Source organism: Miscanthus floridulus, chromosome 2, assembly GCF_019320115.1.
Source record: "Miscanthus floridulus cultivar M001 chromosome 2, ASM1932011v1, whole genome shotgun sequence".
NCBI classification, from domain to species: Eukaryota; Viridiplantae; Streptophyta; class Magnoliopsida; order Poales; family Poaceae; genus Miscanthus; species Miscanthus floridulus.
Window position 1 is genome coordinate 109,992,477 of NC_089581.1, and position 20,308 is coordinate 110,012,784.

The 20,308-nt window shown below is 45.4% G+C and overlaps 2 protein-coding genes and 1 long non-coding RNA gene across 8 annotated transcripts in view; 1 reads left to right on the top strand and 2 right to left on the bottom strand.

Annotated features, from left to right (window-relative positions):
- LOC136527748 (2-oxoglutarate-dependent dioxygenase 11-like) overlaps nucleotides 1–6,633 on the bottom strand; it is a 23,641-nt gene extending 17,008 nt beyond the window's left edge. Inside the window, exons 1-2 of one of the 3 annotated variants that reach the window (XM_066520578.1) lie at nucleotides 6,123–6,633; nucleotides 5,665–5,912 (exon numbers count right to left, since the gene is read on the bottom strand). In XM_066520578.1, coding sequence (XP_066376675.1) covers nucleotides 5,665–5,912; nucleotides 6,123–6,380 — 506 coding nt within the window. In that variant the 5' untranslated portion in view covers nucleotides 6,381–6,633. The remainder of the gene's footprint in view (nucleotides 1–5,664; nucleotides 5,913–6,122) is intronic. The other 2 variants (XM_066520587.1, XM_066520596.1) reach the window with 2 other exon arrangements.
- Nucleotides 1–11,865, top strand: part of LOC136527773 (uncharacterized) — a 27,052-nt gene extending 15,187 nt beyond the window's left edge. Inside the window, exon 3 of one of the 2 annotated variants that reach the window (XR_010776920.1) lies at nucleotides 11,366–11,865. This is a non-coding gene — a long non-coding RNA (uncharacterized lncRNA). Of the gene's footprint in view, nucleotides 1–5,686; nucleotides 5,808–11,365 lie in introns of those variants that run through there. The other variant, XR_010776921.1, reaches the window with a different exon arrangement.
- Nucleotides 8,951–20,100, bottom strand: LOC136527731 (uncharacterized). Of its 3 annotated transcripts, none has more exons than XM_066520557.1 (17): nucleotides 19,830–20,100; nucleotides 17,211–18,997; nucleotides 16,918–17,091; nucleotides 16,037–16,473; nucleotides 15,723–15,936; nucleotides 15,568–15,643; nucleotides 15,179–15,231; nucleotides 14,991–15,101; nucleotides 13,367–14,911; nucleotides 13,178–13,287; nucleotides 12,329–12,428; nucleotides 12,040–12,217; nucleotides 11,875–11,945; nucleotides 10,815–10,936; nucleotides 9,837–10,709; nucleotides 9,378–9,468; nucleotides 8,951–9,264 (listed from the first exon to the last, which is right to left on the bottom strand). In XM_066520557.1, exons 2-17 carry the CDS (start codon nucleotides 18,985–18,987, stop codon nucleotides 9,248–9,250), a joined length of 5,949 nt encoding a protein of 1,982 aa, XP_066376654.1. In that variant the 5' UTR covers nucleotides 18,988–18,997; nucleotides 19,830–20,100; the 3' UTR covers nucleotides 8,951–9,247. The 3 variants fall into 3 exon arrangements, with proteins under 3 accessions (XP_066376654.1, XP_066376649.1, XP_066376660.1); XM_066520552.1 differs by having other exon boundaries at nucleotides 15,568–15,655; XM_066520563.1 differs by having other exon boundaries at nucleotides 15,568–15,655; nucleotides 16,918–17,031; nucleotides 19,830–20,099.
- Between the last annotated feature and the right edge of the window lie 208 nt (nucleotides 20,101–20,308).

Here is a 20,308-nt window from a genome sequence, read left to right on the forward strand (position 1 = left end):
GTCCCCTAGAAATTAACGATGAAGATCCTCTTGAGATCCGCCTAGTCGTGGATGCTTGTCAGGCAGGAAGGAATCGAGCCATGCTTGAATATGCTCCCCACGAAGACAGGGATGTACTGGATGATGAAGTAGTCATTATCCACTCCTTTGGCTCGGTAGATGAGCCAGAACTCTTCGAGCCATATACTAGGGTTTGTCTCCCCGATGTACCTGGCAATGTTGGTGGGTGGTCGAAAGAGCTATGGGAACGGCGCTTTCTAGATGCGATGACCAAAGGCCCATGGTCTCGAGCCATTTGGGTTGGGGCTCTAGTTGTTCGGTCGGCCACCATGCCTGGGGTGCATGTCCTCACACTCCTCGATGATTAGGGTGGAGCCCGTGTCGCCTGCTCTCGCCACCATTCGATGGATGTCATCATCATGCGGGGCATGGCATCAATTGTTGATGACACTGCGAGCATCATGGTTCGACATGAGACATTCGCGCATAGGTGGTTGGTGTGGAGCGAGCATCGGGATTGGCTATGACGTAGCCATGGCCTCCTGCTCCACGCCTGGCAACTGCTATGGTGAGTGGACAGAGTGATTTGACTGGTGCAGCCCCAGTCCCCCGGCTAGGCAAGAGGCCGCATGCTAGTGTCACGACACAGAGCTTTTCTCCTGTTGAACAGCGGTGGTCTCCACCAGCACCCTAAGGTTCTGATGGATCGCCTGCTCCTAGGGGGTCGGTAGGCTCGGGGAGGCCACACGGAAGCATCACCGCAGTAGCGATGTTCTGGCCAGCCCGAGCAAACTGAGGGGGATTGTCCCCTCCGTCCAGGATGTTATGCTGGACCTAATGGGCAAGACCCAGCGCACCGCTCCCTAGGTTACGCGCATGTGGCACTGCATGATGCGCTGGGCACACCGACGCAGGCGGCAGCTGGCTCTGCCGCCTTTGTCATAACTCCTTGCCGTGCTCCTGCGCACATGCCAGGGCCTACGCATGGGAGTCTAGAGGGGTGTGAGTCTGTAGAGACTCCACTACCTCTGGTGGCTATCCCGGGGCGTCCACCATAGCGCACTCCCAGGATAGAGGGTGTCCAGATGCCATGATGTCGCCGATGCTGGAGCCATCGCTTTTGACCTCATCATCGACGAGGTTGTGAAAGGAGGCGGGAGCATAGCCCATCATCCCCATGAACTCAGACGTGAGAGTGGGCAGTGTCAGCATCCATTGGATCCCCCATGCGCATGTGTCCATGGGGGACGCAAAGCCATAGGGGGACTGGTTGCACGGCAGTCACGGTGGGGACAACGAGGTCCCTTCGAAGAGTTGGCGGAAGGTGTTAAACAGTGAGTAAAGAACAATATGTACATCACTCGCCATGGGGTTGGAGGCTAGCATGGGCTCAAAGCGAAGCACGGGTGTCTCGACATTGAGGTCGTCAAGTGGACCAGGGCCAGTGGAGGGTGCTCCTCCTCCAGTGGACGCCAGAACAAGCGCCTCCTTGTGGAGGTGGAGTACACCGAGCTGGTCAACGATGAAGTTTAGACTCCCGAAGAGGAAGGTCTAGAGTGGCACGAAGACGGGAGGAACCCATATCCTAGCAAGTGGGAGCATGGGAAACTCAAGCGAGCCAAAGTGAATGGTATCGCTCAAGCCTGCCATGCCGAAGATGGTGGAAAGGTGGGCCATCCAATGACTAAAAGCGTGAACGCACGGCGTCTCTCCCCACGGACAGCGCCAACTATTGGTGCGAAATGTGGCCAACAAGTAAATATTGAAGTTTTGTCGTGCATTGTGATCGAATGTGGCCTAACACGCGATGACACAGAATTTATACTGGTTCAAGCAACGTGCCCTACATCTAGTTTTAGTCGTCGATGACTTTATTCCTGAGCCCAGGTGCTCAAAGTTTGCTATGGGGTTACAAATGAGTAAGGAATGAGAGGGGGGGTGTTAGAGGCCTGGTCAGACTCTGAACCAAGTGGGAGAGAGTGACGGATGCTCAAACATACGCTAAGTATCAGAGCGTATGCTCTGTGTGTCCAAGCTTATCAGCTGTTGAGAGCCTATAGACTGTGTAGCTATTGAGCTCTAGAGTTGTTGAGCTGTCGTGTTCTAGAGTCCTCCCGTCCTAGGAGAGAGTGCATCTCCTTTTATAGTTGAAGGGGATGGCCTTACAAGTTAGAGAGAGTGTGTATACGGACGCTGCCTAGTCTTGTTGCCCATGCCATTGGGTATAGAATGGCCGCCATCGCCCGCCATACTGTTTACGCCGCCATCGCCCACCTTACTGTTCATGCTCTGTTGTATCTGGCAGGCTACACATTGTTCACCTGGTATGGCAAACGTCGGCGCCTATAATATTGTTTATGCTCTAACCCGTCTGATAGGTTGTACAATGTTCGTCTGACATGGCCCGATGGCACCATCCTGCTGGTGCGTAGGGCATGGCAGGGTATGGTCCTTGGTATTGCGGTTGACTTGAGCGCCTTACCTTATCTGCTCCGCCTGCTCCCCGGGTCCACACCGAGCGGGCGTCCCCGGTCGGTCGTTCCCAGTCGGTCCCGGCCATGTTGGTCGAGAAAGAGCAACGAGCAGAGGTCAGGCGTATCCTCGATTAGAGAAAGGGGGTTGGAGTCAGACTGTGGTCCCACCACAATCAGACCTTCGGGTAGGGGCTCCGACTAGATCTCCTTGCTGGAGGTACTGGTCAGGGACCGGATCATGGTCTCGTCCTGTCATTGTGTATCTGGGTTGTCCCAGACGCGCACTGTCACCACGCTGCTTGCTGGGCCAAGTATTGTAGGGAAGCAAGTCCATTGGGGACCTTAGGTTTATGAACCCGACAGAAGCAATTCCCCAACTCCTTGTGTTGCCTATTTCAGATGACTTTTGCATGGTAAAAACTAGAGTACATGAAGAGATTTAATATCCAATTGTAACAGAAATGGCTCTCGCCTAGCCCCCTCCCCCTCCCCCCCCCTCCCCGATGGTGACGCGTCGCCCGCCCCACCTAGCCCCCAACCCAAGCTCCTGAACCCTGATTCAGCCATCCAGCACTGAAATCCACCTTCCCCAGCCAAGGATCTATCGCCCCTAGGTAAGTCCGTAGCTCCTACCCCCCTGCTCGTGGTGTATGAGCGGCATGAACGTGGAGCAAAACACAACAATTCCTAGCCCCAACAAGTAACCAGCAATCCAGATCGAGCTCCATGGAGTCTAGAAGGGGAGCCACAACAGCTAGCTTCGCCCATGGTGAGAGACATGCTCCCATCCGCTCCTCTCTTGCCTCCCGACATTGACCTCCCCCAAACCACCGATCCACCCAAACACATGAAAAATGCAGCCAAATCAGCTGATTCCCCACAAGATCTAGATGCTCCTCACCATTATCTACATCCCCATGGGTCAGATGAAGGCTGGGAGCCTTCGGTCAGTGAAGTGTAGCCTTCCCTTCAAGGTAAATCGACTACAACCCTGGAAACAGAAAACACAATGCAAGATCCTCCAGATTCTGATGTGGTGTCGAGTCCGTAGGAAATCGATCCGGCACTAAAGGCTCAGGTCCAGGGTTTTCTCCCAAATCTTGCCAAGGATTTGCAAACTCTCTTGCACTCAAGGTAGCGAAGGCAATCGTCCAGTTACACCACAAACCTGCAAATGGACCTGATAGTTCAAGATTTGCTCCAAAAGCACCCCAATCCACCTAATGCATCAGGCCAGAGTATGGACGCCATTAACCCCAACCTGCAGCAGCCCAACATCACTCAAGAAGAGTTTCTTAGATGTAGGCTCTCCTGTAAAGAGAAAGAGAAATGGTGCTCTGAGGTGAAGGTGGAGGAGGTGGAAGAAGAAGATAGAGCCCATTCAGCTAAACATCCCAAGGTTGATATCAGGTCCGCGCCCAATGGCTTCACCGTAGTCTTTGCTCCAAATAAGCTGCTACATCAGGCAATTTCGAGGCAAGCAATTTTGAAAGATAGTGATGCTGGGTGAACTAAGGCTTGCCCAGATTATTGGTGGAATCAGAACACAAAGGACTCAAGTTCACAGAGAAAGGGTCACCTACCAAAATTGCAGGGTAGAGAGTATGAGAACAGCGCAAGCCCAAGATAATATCGCTTACAGTTTCAGACCAGTGCACAGGCTAAGAGGAAGTCAAAGTTCTTCATTCATGTAGAAGGCAAATGCTTCAATTGCTTGTCGCCTAACCACAGAGTTGCAGATTGCAGAAGGCCAACTCGTTTTTGGCGTTGCCTAGGCGAGGGCCATAGATCGTATGCTTGTTCGTAGTTTAAAAGGTCATACTATTCTAGTTCAAGATATCAAGTGAGGTGTTGGCGATGCTTGAAGGTGTGACACAAAGCCATCTCATGTTGGGATCGCACTAGGGTGCACCATGAATCCTCTTCTCCACATCGCACTCTGATGGTTGAATAAGTTGGGCCAGGGAACCTTGAAACAGAAGCGGGAGTCAATGGTGAAACTTTAAAGAGTGGACTTGCAGTGCAATCTGTGCCATCAAGCAGTCTACAAATAGAGGTACCTGACAGCTCGGTTCAATCAATCAAAGAAAAATGCCCTTCATCAGATGTGACTCCAACACTTGGCATTGATGATTTCATTGTATCAATCACCAGACCGCTATCTCCCCCATTGATTTAGCAACAACCTAGTTTAAATTTGGAAGGTCAAGACTGGGATGTTTTTAACTCTAGCACTATGCAATCTTCTCAACTCTAGCTACCCTCCTTTGTTCCTAAAGAGGGGTTCCCTGCTCGGTCACCTCGTACTCTTTTTCGCAAGCGGAACAAATCCAGTCCTCAACGCAAAAGTAGTAGACTTGCTAACACAGCCAAAAGCAAAATTGGAAAAGGGACAATTCAAGTAGCGCAGGAGCTTCTAGTTAAGAAACTTGGTGATTTATCTCCTAAGTTGAAACCATCTGCTGCTGATCAGTTTGAACAATTTGCACAACACTTTGTTCGTCTGCTCACTAAGGAAAATATGGAAGCCCTCAAAGCACTGGTCGAGCATAGACAACAACTAAAAAAGAAGAGGGCAACAAAGACCCACTCGAAGCAGATTATTGGTGATGGTCAAATGGCTTGAGTTCTTTTTCCTTTTAGGCGTTCCAAAAAGGCGAAGGCATCATGTGCTAAGGCGCTAAGCTGTTGCTCCCCTTCCAGTCTAGAGAAAACAAGCTAGTGGGTTAGTTGTTGTGTCTTCAGAGCAAAGGGTAGCTGGCGGGTGCTGCCTTCTAGGGTCAAATTTAGTTAGCTTGTTCTTTTAGCTTTAGTTACCAGAGATCCTTAGTTTGTCTCAAGTTGTGCTAAGTTTTTTCTCCTAAGTGTGTTTTGTGCATGTTGTTAGTAGAGTCAGTGTTAGAGTGAGTGAAGTTGGTAATTTAGTTTTGTTTGTTTTCGACTGAGTTGTTTTTAGTGTTGCCTCGTGCACTAGAGGTTTGTTAAGTTTTAGTAGTCGGTCTTCGTGCTTGAGTTGTTGGTCCTTGTATTTCTAGTCCACTCAAAAAACTGGGCCCGTCATCTTTTTTTGTTTTTCTTCTAATAAAAATTGCGGCAAAGCTTTTGCTGTCTTTTCTAAAAAAAATACAGGCATCAAATGCAAAAATTTCTTAAAACATGGCATGAACTAGCCAAAGTAAGATAATTTCACCTGAATGTGGAAGGCTTTGCAGGCCAGAAGGACAGGTTCCTTTGCTCAATAGGCCGTGTGGCAAGGAACAATATGTCGACCCAGTCCAACTTCTGTTCCTTAGAGAAAACAAAGTGGTGGCCAAACCCTTCCATGCCATTTGGTGGAATCGCTACTGCCAACTTTTCTTCCAGTGGAAGACTGAAGAACTTGGTGATGTCAGCCTTAATTTGCTGCAACAATCCTCCATCTATTCCATGGTTCACTAGCTGCAATTATCACACTAATCCCATGAGTTTGTTGTGATTAGTGTTAACCATGGTATAACAGAGCAAAACAGTGGAGCTCTGTTTACTAAATAAGTGAAATAATCATCAGAGGAATAGTTACAAGGCAATTGCATGTACATACAGACAGACAGTGAGATAAAATTGGGGAGGAATGCATCAAAGGGAGCTAATTTCTGCAGCAAGACAAACCTGGAAGAATCCCCAATGCTCGCAGGCAGATCCAAGCTTAGCAGTCTCCTCAGAAAAATCGGGGTTGAGCAATCTTGACATATCTATTACCGGTAGATTATAACCCTCGGCGTCGATGATGACAGGATCAGCCTTAGTCTCAGACCTGACATACCTTTCAGGAACCTCACCAGTGTCACGGATGCTATCTGCAACAACCTGCACACTCTCATCTTGGTCGACGAACTCCACTTTCATTTTCTCAAAGATTTCAGCCATCTTCCCTTGATTTCCTTGAAGCAACAAGCTTTCCCCGATTCAACTAGCTGTTGCTGACAAATGACCAATTCACACGAAAGTCACACTGCCTATAGTATACACTAGAGAATTCAAGATTGGCAGCTAGCATGACAAGTTGTAATCACGTCATAGTCTAATTCCAAAGGAAGCTACCTGGTAAGTTCATATAATTTGTTTTAGGGCCAATTGCATTTCTGTCCTCATTTTCACCTCTAACTGTACGTTTACCCTCTTTTTTTAGACTTTGCAGATTCGCCCCTACTCTATGAATTTGAGTGTTCTTGTTAGTTGTTACCCCGTTCTGTCAAATGAGAGTAACGGTATGTGATAGAGGTTCGCTGTAGCTTGCCGCCATGCCACCCGGCCATGCTGACCACCGCGCTGGTCCCTCGCCCGCCCGTGCAGATCGCGCCATGTCGGTCGCCCGCCCATGCAGACCGCGACGCCGGTCATTCGGTCACTCTCCCGACCGCACAGATCGCCGATTCGGCCGCCCGCCCGACCACGCAGCTCGCCGCGTTGGTCGTCCACCCGCGCAGTTCGCCGCCACTTGCCTGCCCTGCCCCACCAGCCGCGAGCCTGCCGTGCTACTAGCCCACGGCGCCAGATGTACCGGGCCACCGCTCCTCTTGTCCGTGTGAAGTCTGGAATTCTGGATCGGAATGGATGATAAGGGGGTGTTTGCTCGCTCCTAAAATTTATATCACATCGAATATTTAAAAACTAATAAAAAGTATTAAATATAAATTAATTATAAAATCAATTACATAGACGAAGGCTAATTTACGAGACGAATTTTTTAAGTCTAATTAATCCGTTATTAGCACATGTTTACTGTATCACCGCGTTATCAAATCATGGACTAATTAGGTTTAAAAGATTCGTCTCGCAAGTTGTGCAATTAGTTTCGTAATTAATCTATATTTAATACTCCATGCATGTGTCCAAACATTCGATGTGACAGGAATTTTAGGAGAGAAACCAAACAGGCCCTAAGACTCTCGGCTTCCTTTTTCATTTCTTTTTATATTTTTTCTTTTCCGTTAAGTTGCTTTACGTGATGGTGCTAGAAGTGAGAGCAAACGGAAGATTAGAAATGAGAAAACGAGGGCAGATATGCAAAGTCAAAAAAAAGCAGGGGCAATAATACAGTTAGATATGAAAATGAGAGCAGAAACACAATTTTCTCTACAATTCATGATTTCTAATGAAGTCAACTCTGCACATGTTACACTTTCAAACGAAGACTTCCTGTAGAATTATGGGTATAATCATAAGACGTGCCCGAGGATTGCTACTTGTCGGGCCGTCGGGCTATCGGGCCAGCACAAGGCCTATAGGGTCTTGCCTATTCCGTTAGAGTAGCCAGTGGGCTGGCATGACATAACACAATGCACTTAGTGTGCCGTTCCAAGCCGGGCGGTCTGTTTGGCTATCTATATCTCCTCTCTTTAACACGGATCCGTAGGACAAACCATGGGTAGTGGATTAAGGCACATTGTCCGTTAGCCCATTATCCTCGTTGGATCCATCAATCATACGATCAGGTCTATCTGATGCGGGTTAGATCGGGTCTCCTCCCTGCTCGTTGTCGCCCCTAACCATCGTAATGCGGGTCGCAAATGCACGTTACTACTCCCACTCCCACGCCCCTACATGTTCCTTGCACATCTGGCAGCGTAGAGTCGTCGATTGTCGTAGAGGGCAAGAAAGAGCAGGACCAACAGGACTACGGGAGGTCCACTTGCAACAGAAGCTCTCCTCATTGTTAGAACTCAGGGTTAACTAAACAGGATCGCTAGTTCTAGCTAGGATACCTTGCTTAGATTAGTATCGGGTATTACCTTCATCAGCAGACGAGGAGGCCATTAGAGTAACTCCAGCAATAGCCCTCAAAACAAGACCCCTATTTTTTATTTGAGGGCTCCCCCTACTTTTGATGTCCCTATTTTTTGAGCTCTAGCATTTGAGAGTGGCCCTCAAAATAGAGCCCTCGAATTCATTCTAACGGAGGATGGCACCTGGGCCCCAGTTGTTATTGACTTACTCGGCCAAAAGTTTGAGAATCGGGAGGAAGAGGAAGCCGACCATCAGAGACAAGGAGGGAGCGGCGCCAACGGAGTACCGCCGGGAGGGAAGGGAGTCGGGCGGTCATACCCACGGAGGGGCGACGGATTGAGTACCGCCGGGAGAGAAGTGAGCCTAGGGGATAAGATGAAGTGTCACTGGGATTCGAGAGAAGAGAGCCGAACTGATTGGCTTCCTCTTCGACAGGTGGCCTACTATGGAAAGAAGGGACGAGCAGGGTGACGTGAGCGGCGCGCGGGTGGAGGAGTGAGCGCGCGCACAGAAAATTGACAAAACAAAAATTTGAGGGCTCCTTCCAGACCCCTAGGAATAAGGGGCGAGGGGGAGAGTTGAGGGCCCCTCAAATTTGAGGGCTCTAGTAGGACCCTGCTGGAGCTTGTTTTTTTACTACGGCCCTCAAATTCGGTACTAACTTTATAAGTCATATAAGTCATATAAAGTAGTTCACAGGCTTCAGCACATGTTAAATTGTTGGATAAATTTAAACCACACCCAATTTCTTTCCCAGTGTATCCACACATACTAAGAGGAGGTTTCTACAACATTAATGGCTATTCTACAACACGGAAATGTCTGATTCAAGCAAGTAAAAGAAAGGGTTAACACAATGCACTTAAACTAGTTTATAATACATCCGAATCCTTGTGTTCCAATAAAGACTTCCTACTCCAATCCTATCCTCCTGCTTCCATTCTGGAAGGCTGCAGCTATGTACAACAAGAGCTGTCCCACCGAAAGCAGCTATGTGGTGCCTTCACTCAACCATGAGCTCTCCCTGTCTCGACAACAAGTTCATAACAGAATGACCATCAGAAGCAAAGGAAAGCAAAGAGTGAGAAAATAAAGGATTACACTCATAAAGTAAAATAAGGGAATAAGTGGAGGTACCTCTTGACGATGCACTTTTGGAATTGTTCCTAGGAACCTTCTCGCCAGGAACTTTAGAGATTATGAGGGAACTCTGCAAGCCCTCTAGTAACTGTAGCACAAAACATTGGAGGCATATAAAATAAGAATTCTGATATGTCGATCATTTCAGGCAAGCTGCATAACATAAGTAGACATAGCAAGTTCCATAGCAGGCTCGCACTCTAGCACCACTCGTGTGCAAGCACAGAGAAAGAACAGTAACCTATCTCAGTTGTCCAACAAAATGAAGTATAAAAAGGCTAGAATAACTAGCAGTAATAGAATAAGAGTATTTCATAAGCCAAATTATATTTTATGCAGAGTAAACAATTAGTGAAATAAAGTGTACTACTAAAACTCAATGACAGAAGGGACTTCAAAGGCAATGTCCAGATTAATAATAATATGTTGCAACACAGATATACTTATTGTACTTACCCTTGAAGTTGGTTGAATTCGCCTGTTAGATCGTCTGGGTTCAGTAGAATCAGAAGTAGTCATTCGGGGTACACCAGAATCAGAACTCGTCTTTTCAGAGGTTTTGAGTATACCTCTGTTTGTGTTACTGACAGTGGGAACATATTTCCTTTTAGCTCGAGTAGTAGTGGATACATTCGGCTTGGAACTAGGAACAGTAGATGCAGTTTCCAGTTCAGAAACAGAAGGAACTTCAGTTCTAAGGCCCACACCAAGCGCAGGATTATTTTTTTCTGAAGTGGGCTTCTCATTGTTGGAAGTGCTTGTCGAACTTCCCGCAAAACCAAAACTCCTTTGAGAAACACAATTTGGAACATGCATGGGCAAGGAATCACTGCTACCTCCAACGCTCTGAGACTTCGTAGGTTTCGGTAATCTAGACCTCGTCTCGCCTACTCTTCTTCCTCTAATAGCATCAACTTTGGAAGTATTTTCACGTGGCCTTGGCAATTGTGGCATCAGATGTTTCGCGAATCTGTTAGATGCATTGCCCTCAGAAATCTTGTCAGAGTGACCTGCGTCATAATGTTTGCTTACTTCCATAAACTTCTTCTTCTTTCCATGTTTTGGAACACCATAGACAACCTTTGATCCTTCTTTTTGTAATCCAGGCCGTCTGAATGCAGGAGCATCAGATCTGTTCTCAACTACACTCTTCCCAATGTTGAAAACAATTTCCCCCTGAGACAAAGACAATGGCTTTAGTTCCTCCGGATTTTTTGCATTGTTGGTATTCTTGTCCTTCGAAGAACCCCCCGCTTCGCCAACAACAGATAGATTGCCACCTGTTTGAAGCAAGTCTGTCCTTTGCCGTTTCTCAAGAGGTGAATCGCCCTAGATCATAGGAATTGGAATTCAGTCATTGAGCAAAAGCAGAACTTTGAACATCAGGTACAGAGTAAAAGATAAAAAGTCTAGAAAGTAAAAAAAAAAATCAACCTTATTAGATTTGGATTTCCTTTCTCTTGCACGAGACCACTCTATCCATTGACCATCTTTCCAAACACGCGATGGACGAAGACTCCAAGCATCAACTACTAAGGACTCACCACCACCTCCAACTGGGAATAAATAATAAAAAACAAGGTTCGATGCAGACCGCACATGACAATACATCAGATAAGACAGTTACAAAAATAACCAACAAACCATAAAGTCTGTAAAAAAAATTAAAATATCAGTTTTAGCTCAAGAGCCTCATAGGCATAATTACATTGGCCAGTGCTATGCCCCTACCCCCACCCACCATAGTAATAAACTGGTTTATTCTATGTATTCTGAAGTTTCTAGTTTATCCTTCATTTACATTTTTTTCCCAAAATCAAGAGCAAGAAAATATCATGCACCTTCTCATTGGCTATGATACTGCCACAAAGTTATTTGGTGGTGAAATCTATGTGATCTTAGCTGAGGTGATTGGAACATATTGTGCACCTAACGATTGATGATGGGTCGGTGACCTAATTAACATTAAATGGACATTGTCACAGGTGGTACTGAAGAATAATTGCACAGATGCTCAAGCTATGGCAATATACAGCCTCCAAATTGTAGATGATGGACCAACATACAGATGGGGAGGAGGGCCAGGACTCTTCTGACGATTACACAGGACTTAAGAAGCTAAAGAATAACTCACTAACTAAGGTGGCTGGCATGTAGAAACACCAGGATACTGATCGACAATGCTTCGGCCATGGGTGGAGAATGAAGATGAATTTCATAAGCTGTGTTGTCTTCTCTTTTTATAAAACCCACAATTACTAGAATAGTTTGTTATATTAATCCTATTTGATGTACAAGGAATATTAATTCTGCCAATTTTGAAAATTCAATGGCACTGCCTGCTCTCCCATCAATACCAGACTACTGATGAATGGCAAACTACTGTTTCGAGCCTCTTAAGTTCCTAAAAAAGTTCAAATGGATGCATGTAAAAGGACACAAGGAGGCAAAAAGGAAAAAATGGGTGACAGGGGATAGTGGGTGCAAAAAATACCTGAAAAATGTACAACATATTTAGTCTCATCAGTCTCATAATTCTGAGAAATAACTCCCTCTCGCCAACAGCTGAAAGAAACAAGCATCAAATAAAGTGGATTATAAACCTAAGAACACTGATACCACAACAAATAGTGAACTCGCATCAAGCAATAGCATATACCTATTATTGACCCAAGCGTCTACATGATCTCCAATAACCCATAAACAACTGCCTGCTGTTTCCCTGCGTCGTTTCCTAGTTTTGAATTTAGAGAGGGTAGCAGGGTGCGCAAGACGTATCTGTGGCGGCTTATCCCCCTCTTGTCTCAATGGCACCCATTCTTCACTAGGACCAGTTCCTGAAAAAGATTAATTAAATAAGTAGCTGTGAAAAAGGTCAAAAATGGAACGACGGCATGGAAGGAGCGTCAACAAAAGGTTGATATGCGGGTCAATGAATGGATACTCACCGTTGTGGTTGTCATAGTTGACAAAAGCATTATTTGCATTTATATCAATAACCTTAGCAGAAAACCAAGCTACTCCAAACCCACCCTTGTCAGATAAAACCTATCAAAAACAAAATGAAGTAACACTGTAAAAAGGTTGCATCAAGAATTGAGGTGGCAAATCAGATCAGATCACAGCAAGGCTGAGAAACACTTAGGCTGTGTTTAGTTGGGTGAAATTTGGGGATTTGGCTACTGTAGCACTTTCGTTTTTATTTAGCAATTAGTATTCAATCATGAACTAATTAGGCTCAAAACGTTCGTCTCGCGATTTCCAACCAAACTGTGCAATTAGTTTTTTTTTCGTCTACATTTAATGCTCCATGCGCGTATAACAAGATTCGATGTGATGGCTACTGTAGCACTTTTTGGGAAAACTTTTTGGAACTAAACAAGGCCTTATAATAAAACAGAGCATGTAAAAACTTAAGGACATCATTAGCATCTTAAAACTTAAGCAGACAAATTTTCATTAGTTTTGGACTGATGCACATCAACCAATACAGATTTGTCATACGGACTCAAATATGTTTTTATGACCATTACCAACATATTAACATGAAAAGTTTGAGGTATTAACATTTTCTGATTTTTACTAATATTGATGTGAATGTAATTGGGGAGATTATGTTAATGTACGATGCAGCAATCAGGAAACAAGGAAACCAATAAATACCATAGAGTACATAATATAAGAAGAAAAGGAATAACAAAAGTCCCAGAATCCAGAGTCCAGAGACACCTACTCTATGATCATCATGTTGAAAGGGAGAAAGGAGAACCGTGTCCAAGCCAAACAAAGAAAATTACCTCAACTGAAGATCCCTTTTCAATGCCATTCCAGATAATGCTTATTGGCGCTATAACATTGTTACCATCCAGTGACACAGTGACAGGAACATCTTCAACAACCCCATGTCCTACATTAGCCAAACAGAAGGTAAATGAGCTGAAACTGAACGATCGTCTTGATATGCCAAAAGCTAACTGTAACTTTACCTGAGTGTATTCCATATGGCTGTAATTCTTTGCAGCTTGAAGATGGCTCTGAACCCAGTAGTGCTTGATCATATTTAGGTTTCCGACCACGCTTTCTGCCAGATTTGTTGAAGTTAGCAGGTGCATCTACCTCCAATGTTTCTTTTACTGGATTATCATTAGCACTTCCAGATTTATTCCTCACACTCGCTGACTTCCAATAGCCATTTGGACCAGCTTCCAAAAGCTCTCTTAGGGTAAAAGGTAGTGGTTCTCCCATTCCAATAATGGTTCCTGCCCTGAACACAGACTCCGCAGCAAGCTCTGCAGCTTTCAATATGGCATCCAAGTTTTCAGCACGTTTTGCAGCTGCAGATGCCTCTTCAACCCTCTTTCTAGCAGCCTCCCGTGCCACAGAAATGATGGAACCTGGAGCATGACTCTTGTTCTTAATTTTCAGAGATGATGCTGGTGTTGAACTTGACAAGGTAGGTGGACTGCTAATGACATTAAATTGACCAGCTTCGTGATGCATGGGCATTACAGATATAGAAGAGCTAAGAGCTTCCTCTGCCATCATTTTCGCCTGCAATGCAGCCTCTGACGCCATCTTGGCAGCTTCTGCAGCTGCCTTTGCAACAGAAACTGCTGCTTCAGCAGCAGCTGCAACCAAGGTAAGCTTCTCTTCAACTTCTGGAGGTAACTTGTCTCTTGAGATTGTGGATAGATGGTTCCATAAGCCTTCCTTGTGCTTAACTGCCTCCATTGAGTCAATGCTTGCACCTTTAGCCTGTGCAGTTGATTGTTCTACTGCACCTCGGATCTGTTCGGAAAAGATGATTCTTTGCTCGCTATCCGTACCACCAGTGATCTGGTAGTTAGGTTCAGAGGCAATCTGGCCAGTGTTAGGAACAAGCTTGCTACTGGATAAGGCAAATCCTGTTGTGTGCTTAATGGCAGGAGTAAAAGATGGCATGTCCATTTTGAGCTGAGGAGAAGCAAAGACAGGTTGCTGTTCCGGACTTGCTGAAGCTTTCTTTCTTTTTCTTGGCTTTTGTGATGCGGTGCCATACTTAGAGCTAGAAGCAGCCTTCTGTTTCCCATCATTCACAACTGCTGTTGGAGAAGAAACGATAGAAGGTGCTGGATTGGGAAGAACTAGACCAGATGAAACAGTATGTGAAATGGATATATTTTTGGATGATGCCCCCTTCGCAGTTTCATTTGTAGGAATAGATGGTTGCATCGATGAATCAAATATTAAGTTTTGTGGTGGAATCAACCAGGGTGCAGGACGTGGACCAGGGCTTTGAGTATACCAGGGGGCAACACCAGGAGACGGATGTCTCATGTGTGAATTATATGCAAATGGTGATACTGCCTGGCTAAAATCCAGATGAGTACCTCGTTGCAGGTTAAATGTAGAACTACCAAAAGGTACATTAGAAGTTGGGGAGTGTAGGGTTACAGCAAGATGTGCTGGCGCCACAGTTTTGCCACCTTTTTTGCTAGCTGGCACAGTTGTAATTGCTGTACCCTTCCTAGCTTTCTCAGGCACAGAACTACCTGCAAACTCAGCTGGTCAGAAAAAATAGAAAAAAAAAATGCCTGGCAGATATTGTTCCACTATCATTCATATAATTACCTATATGTGCACTTGTGGGGGTCTCTAAACTGGTATAAAGCGATTTTTGATACTGAAATCTTTCAAAAGCAGCTCGCCAAGCAGCCTCCCATGTAGGTTTGCCACCACCAACTGTTCATGTAACAAAAAATCTATAAGATACATATAGGGCAGAAGAGGACTATATTAAACGGTGAAGCCAGACAAACCAGGTTCTCCAAAAGCTGCCACCATGTAAGCCTCTCCTGGCGGCGTTCCTTGACTGCTCAAAGAAAATTAACTTATATTAGATCTCACATTTTACAAATAAATACTCCAACCAATCCCAAATATCATCAAGTTTCGCCTTGGGCACAAGAATTAAGGTAACGGGTACAATTGCACTATGGTCATCACTTACTGCTAGAGTTAGATAGGTGACAAGTTTACTGCACTGGTCAGGGTGCAATTAAGAAGGGGGCAGAAATGGAAGAATAAGGTAAAATGTGCATTGAAGTTCGTCACTTCGTCATGGCTTTATAATTGGTGCATGCAAGATAATGCTATATGGATTTATTATATTTGGGATATGAGTAACTTTAAGAGAATTATAACTCACATAAGAGCTCCATAAACAAATATCTGTGCGCGCAGCTGTAAATGCTGTGGATCTGTGAATGGAAAATTCCCTAAATCTGCAGAAGAAACTGAAATATTCAAGTCAATTAAATTTTTAATAGCTTCAAACCGTCAAAATATATAAGATTTGCATACCAGAACACTCAGGGATTGGATGCTGCCGCGGCGGTGAACTTCTACTCTTAATGCTGCCGCCTATATTAGAGTTGTCTGAGGGGCCGCCCCCAGAACTTTCAGTCACTTTCCTTTCTGATAGCTGTTCTTTACCAGCCTCCACAGTAGATACTTTCTTACTATCATCACTAGTATCCTTCAAAGGACTTCCAGCTTGAGGATTTTCTGTGGCCATCTAAAATTTGGATACAAAACCATGTTAATACATGTCATACATGCGGGCGCACGCACAGAGACTCAGAGAGAGAGAGAGAGAGAGAGAGAGAGAGAGAGACCTTGGTACTCTGAGAAGTTATGTATCTAGGGAAAGGGCTCCAAACAGGGCTATGGGCTTTCTCAGCAACGTTTGGTGGAGCTCCCACCTCAAATGAGAAGCTTCTATCACCTCCTGCTGCACTAGTCTCCTCAGAACCAGGAGCAGATTCTATATTTCTGGTACAGCATTGTTTTGAGCTCTGGGTAGCATCAGCTGTGGCCCCACGATCTTTAGGATCCTCAGATTGCCCACATAATGTGTGATGAAGTAAAGCATTGCTGCCATGTCCACCTTCTTGGGGAGAGGATTCAGTGCAACTAATCACTGAAGGGGACTCACATGTAACCCCAGTGCAGATTCCATTACCATTACCAGGTTCCAATAAGCTTGAGCCTTCCTTCCCTTGGGATGGCACAGTACCAGGACTACAATCTGTACCGTGATTTAACACTATATCTGTACCCAAAAAAAAAACATGTCACTGTGCATTGACAACAGTTGGTGCCTACGTTAGCAATGCTTATAACACTTGGTATATTAGACCAAAGGCTTTTGTCCCAGCTCTATAGAAAGTATGCTGAGGATACCAGCTTTACATAGATGTGTCTATCACTCCATCTCCCAATCTAAGTTACTTTATTCAGGTTGGGGATTAAAGTCACTGACCATGCACATTATACAGGTCAAAAAGTGATAATAGAACATAAATGCCACCATAATGGCTAAGATAAGCCTGGCACATGACCTATTGTGCACCTGGCACATATTAGGAAAGACATTGTGATGCATGCATGATAGACCATAAATGTGCTAAGTTTGAAACATCTATTGTTCTGCTTCGAACTGGTGAAAAGGGGAATGAAAATAGTCATTGACATTGTGCTAGCACAAACAACTGACCTTGCATATGTGCATTCAAATCATCACTTGCATCCAGTGGAGTTTTTACTATATTTTCAGCCACCTTTCCAGTTGGGATACCTAACATAGGTGCTGTGGTTGGATCTATACGATCTGCAAGTATTGAAGATCTATCAGTCTGGCATTTCAGTGAATGAGCATCTGGATGGTTACCTGAATGAATCCCAGTATTATCAGTTTTACAAGTAAAACAAGCTCGAAATGCACACAACAGTTAGAAATATGCCCAACAAGCTCAGGCCTTGATAGGAGGAAAAAAACAAAAGGCTCACCAGATTTATCCTGAGTTTCTCCTGTGGTCAAACCACCCAAAGAATTAGGCTGCTCCTTGTATTTCTCCTTTTCAGTAGCAGAAACTGTACCACTATAAACGGCAATGTTTGAGTCCATGGGCACAGCTGGCATTTCCCCTCCTTGTTCAGAGCCAGGAGAAATACCATTGTGGTCTTGATCTCTTAAGGCGGATTTAGCACCATCCTTGAATGCCTCCTCATTATTCACTGTGGCCATTTTCAAATCCTTTTTATCTAGTAAAGCAGAAGAATCAACAGAAGAAACACCTATTGAACAGCCATTTTTATCCTCGGAAGTACCAACATTGTCAGTAACAATGGTAGGCGTGACACCACTGCTAGAACTGATCACTGATGCTGAAATTTTCTCTTGAAGCCCAGAAGTAGATAGGAGTAAATTTGTGTTTTTAGGCTCCTCTCCTAAAGCAGGCAATTCGTGTTCCTCGAATGACCTCTCATGATTTAGCGAGGGAATGTTTGGATCCTCTGAAGCATTCAAAGTGCCAGCTGCAAAGTTTTCAGTAGCAATACTGTCGGAAGGGCCAACCTTATCTTCGGATGTACCAGTAGCATTGGTAGCATTTTCTTCATGATCATTTTCTATCATTTGCTCAATGTTCCCTGAAACTGCTGGTATTTCCTCCTCAATTATCTTTTCTCCCATGTCACCACTGTTTTGGTTGTCAACAGAATATTGATGGTGCTCCAACACTACATGTTTTGATTCATCATCTGAACAGCAGGTGTTTGTACTACTGCCTCCAGCATTCTTTGTTTCTTCAGGAACACAAGTGGCATCGGCAATTTTACTTTTGGGAGACACAGAACTGACAGGATGTGAATTAGAATGTCTTGGGTCTGCCTCAGATTGGTCAGATAGAAGAGAATCTAAACCAGTACTTAACTCCTTAACAACGAGCTCATTGCTCATGTGAACTGAACTTTTCAGGCCTTCAGTTCCATGTTGCACTGCTGAAAAAGATGGTTGAAGAGTGCTGTTCACTTTATTGCATGTATCATCACTCCTGTGCAGCATCTTAACTGGATTTGTGATGGCCTCTAGTAATCCATCAGAACTTTCTGACAATAGAGTTTCACCTGCAATGCACTTCTCAGCAACAGAATCTGCTGCCTGCTCAGCTTTCTTGTCCATTAAGAAAGGTGCAAAATGTTCAAGCTGAGACTCGGTGTTTGAAAGGTCAGCAATCATTCTAGAATGAGTGCTCTGAGAACGATCAAGATCATCTGTCATTCTAGAATGAGTGCTCCAAGACTGATCTTTTTCAGTTGGCACTGTGGTACTATCTGTCGGGGAGTTACCAGATTTAGGATGAACACTCGATTGATCAGTTTGACTGTCCATACCACTTAACTGAAGGTGAGCATTATTGTCCATGTTACCAGTTGTCTCATTTTCTCCCACTGATTTCAATAGCATTTCAACAGATTCTGTGGATGTTGCCTCTGACCAGACATTATTAGTTTTAGAAATCGAGCAAGATTCAGCTGCGCTAGAGCTAAAATCAACAACACTGCTTCCAGTGGACAGAACCTCAATCCAACTATTCCCGTGCCCTTGTACACTGAAAAATGCTTCTGAATCTATCAAATTATCAAATCGAAGATGGCCTTGTAGTTGGTCCTCAACATCAAGTTTTGGCAGTGCAAATGGTCGCAAACCTGATGGGAATTTGCTACTGCCTTCACCAGCTAGTTGAAAGTTTTGGCTCTGAAAATCAGTATCGTCATGATCCATGGGTGCATGCCTACAAAATAGAGAAGTTTATAACATATAAAGTTGAAGTCCCAACAAGTCGAACATAAGTCAGCAACTTTGCAGCAAGCAAGCTAAATACATTGGAGCATCGTATTTATATATAGCATAATTCATGTATGGGAGCAAAACTACCCAGACGGATGTGTGAACATCATTGCACAAAACATCATGTGTGAGTGTGTATCAGTGTATGTGAGAGAGCGAGGTAGTATTTTAGGCAGTAGGCAGCATCTCAGACGACTCCAAAGACTGCCACTTAGTACCCAGTAATGATGACTGTTGTATAACAAATAACCCGCACAAAATTGCAGTACGCCTAACCACAAAGATTGGTGTGGCCGTTTTAAAAGCGCCAAAAGAAAAGTGCAAATTTTACATTTGCTAGCAGAACATTCTCAGTCAACTAAGACCATACCCCCTCCTGCCCGATGAATAGAACATGTGCGGTGCACTTTGACCTCAGCAGAGCTCGCTAGCACTAAACTTCCCAGCAAAACATTACTCTAAGCAAGTAAAGCTGTAATTTACAGCAGTCGGATTGAACCAAGCCCGGAACCAGTCTGACCGCAAAGCACATGAGGCTACTGAAAACAAAAAGCTCCAAACCCTAATTTCCAGCGTCAAGCTGGAATTGGTAACTACACCTTCGAAACCACCCGAAAACAAGGCGGCTAAGCTCAAGCGCCACCCACCCCAAACCCTAACCCACCAAGCTACGCGCGCGCGACCCGAGTGACCCACTACAAGCCTCGCACACTGCGGCACAGAAGCGAGGCACGCCGCGTGAAGAAGAAAAAATATAAGGAGGAATGGAGAGGTACCGGGAGGGATTCGCTCGCCCTTCTACCACCCTCCATTCGTGAGCGGAGTCGTCAGAACCCTAGATCCTGCAGGGCGGCGGCTGCTGCTCATACCCCGGCGCCCGGCGCCGGAAACCCTAGCTCCTGCAGCGGCGGCGGAGGCGAACCCTAAGCAGCGGACGAGAGGGGCTGTGGCCGGCGACGAACAGCAAGTAGCGGAGGCGAGCGGGAGCGAGAGCGGAGCAAGGTGGAAACTGGAGACTGGAGACTGGAGACTGGAAGGGGTCTGGTGGTCCGTGGTGGGGTGGGGTGGGGTGGGGTTTTGTGGTTCGGCTGTGCAGGATGCACGCGGCCCGCGCACCGGGCACACCAGTAACTTGTGCACAGGCGACGCGACCGGGTGGTTGTGAGTTGTGAGTTGTGAGTCGTGAGTCGTGAGTCGTGAGTTGTGAGTCGCGAGTTTCGGACTGGATTGGCTTTTGGTTTAGGGTCTGTATGTG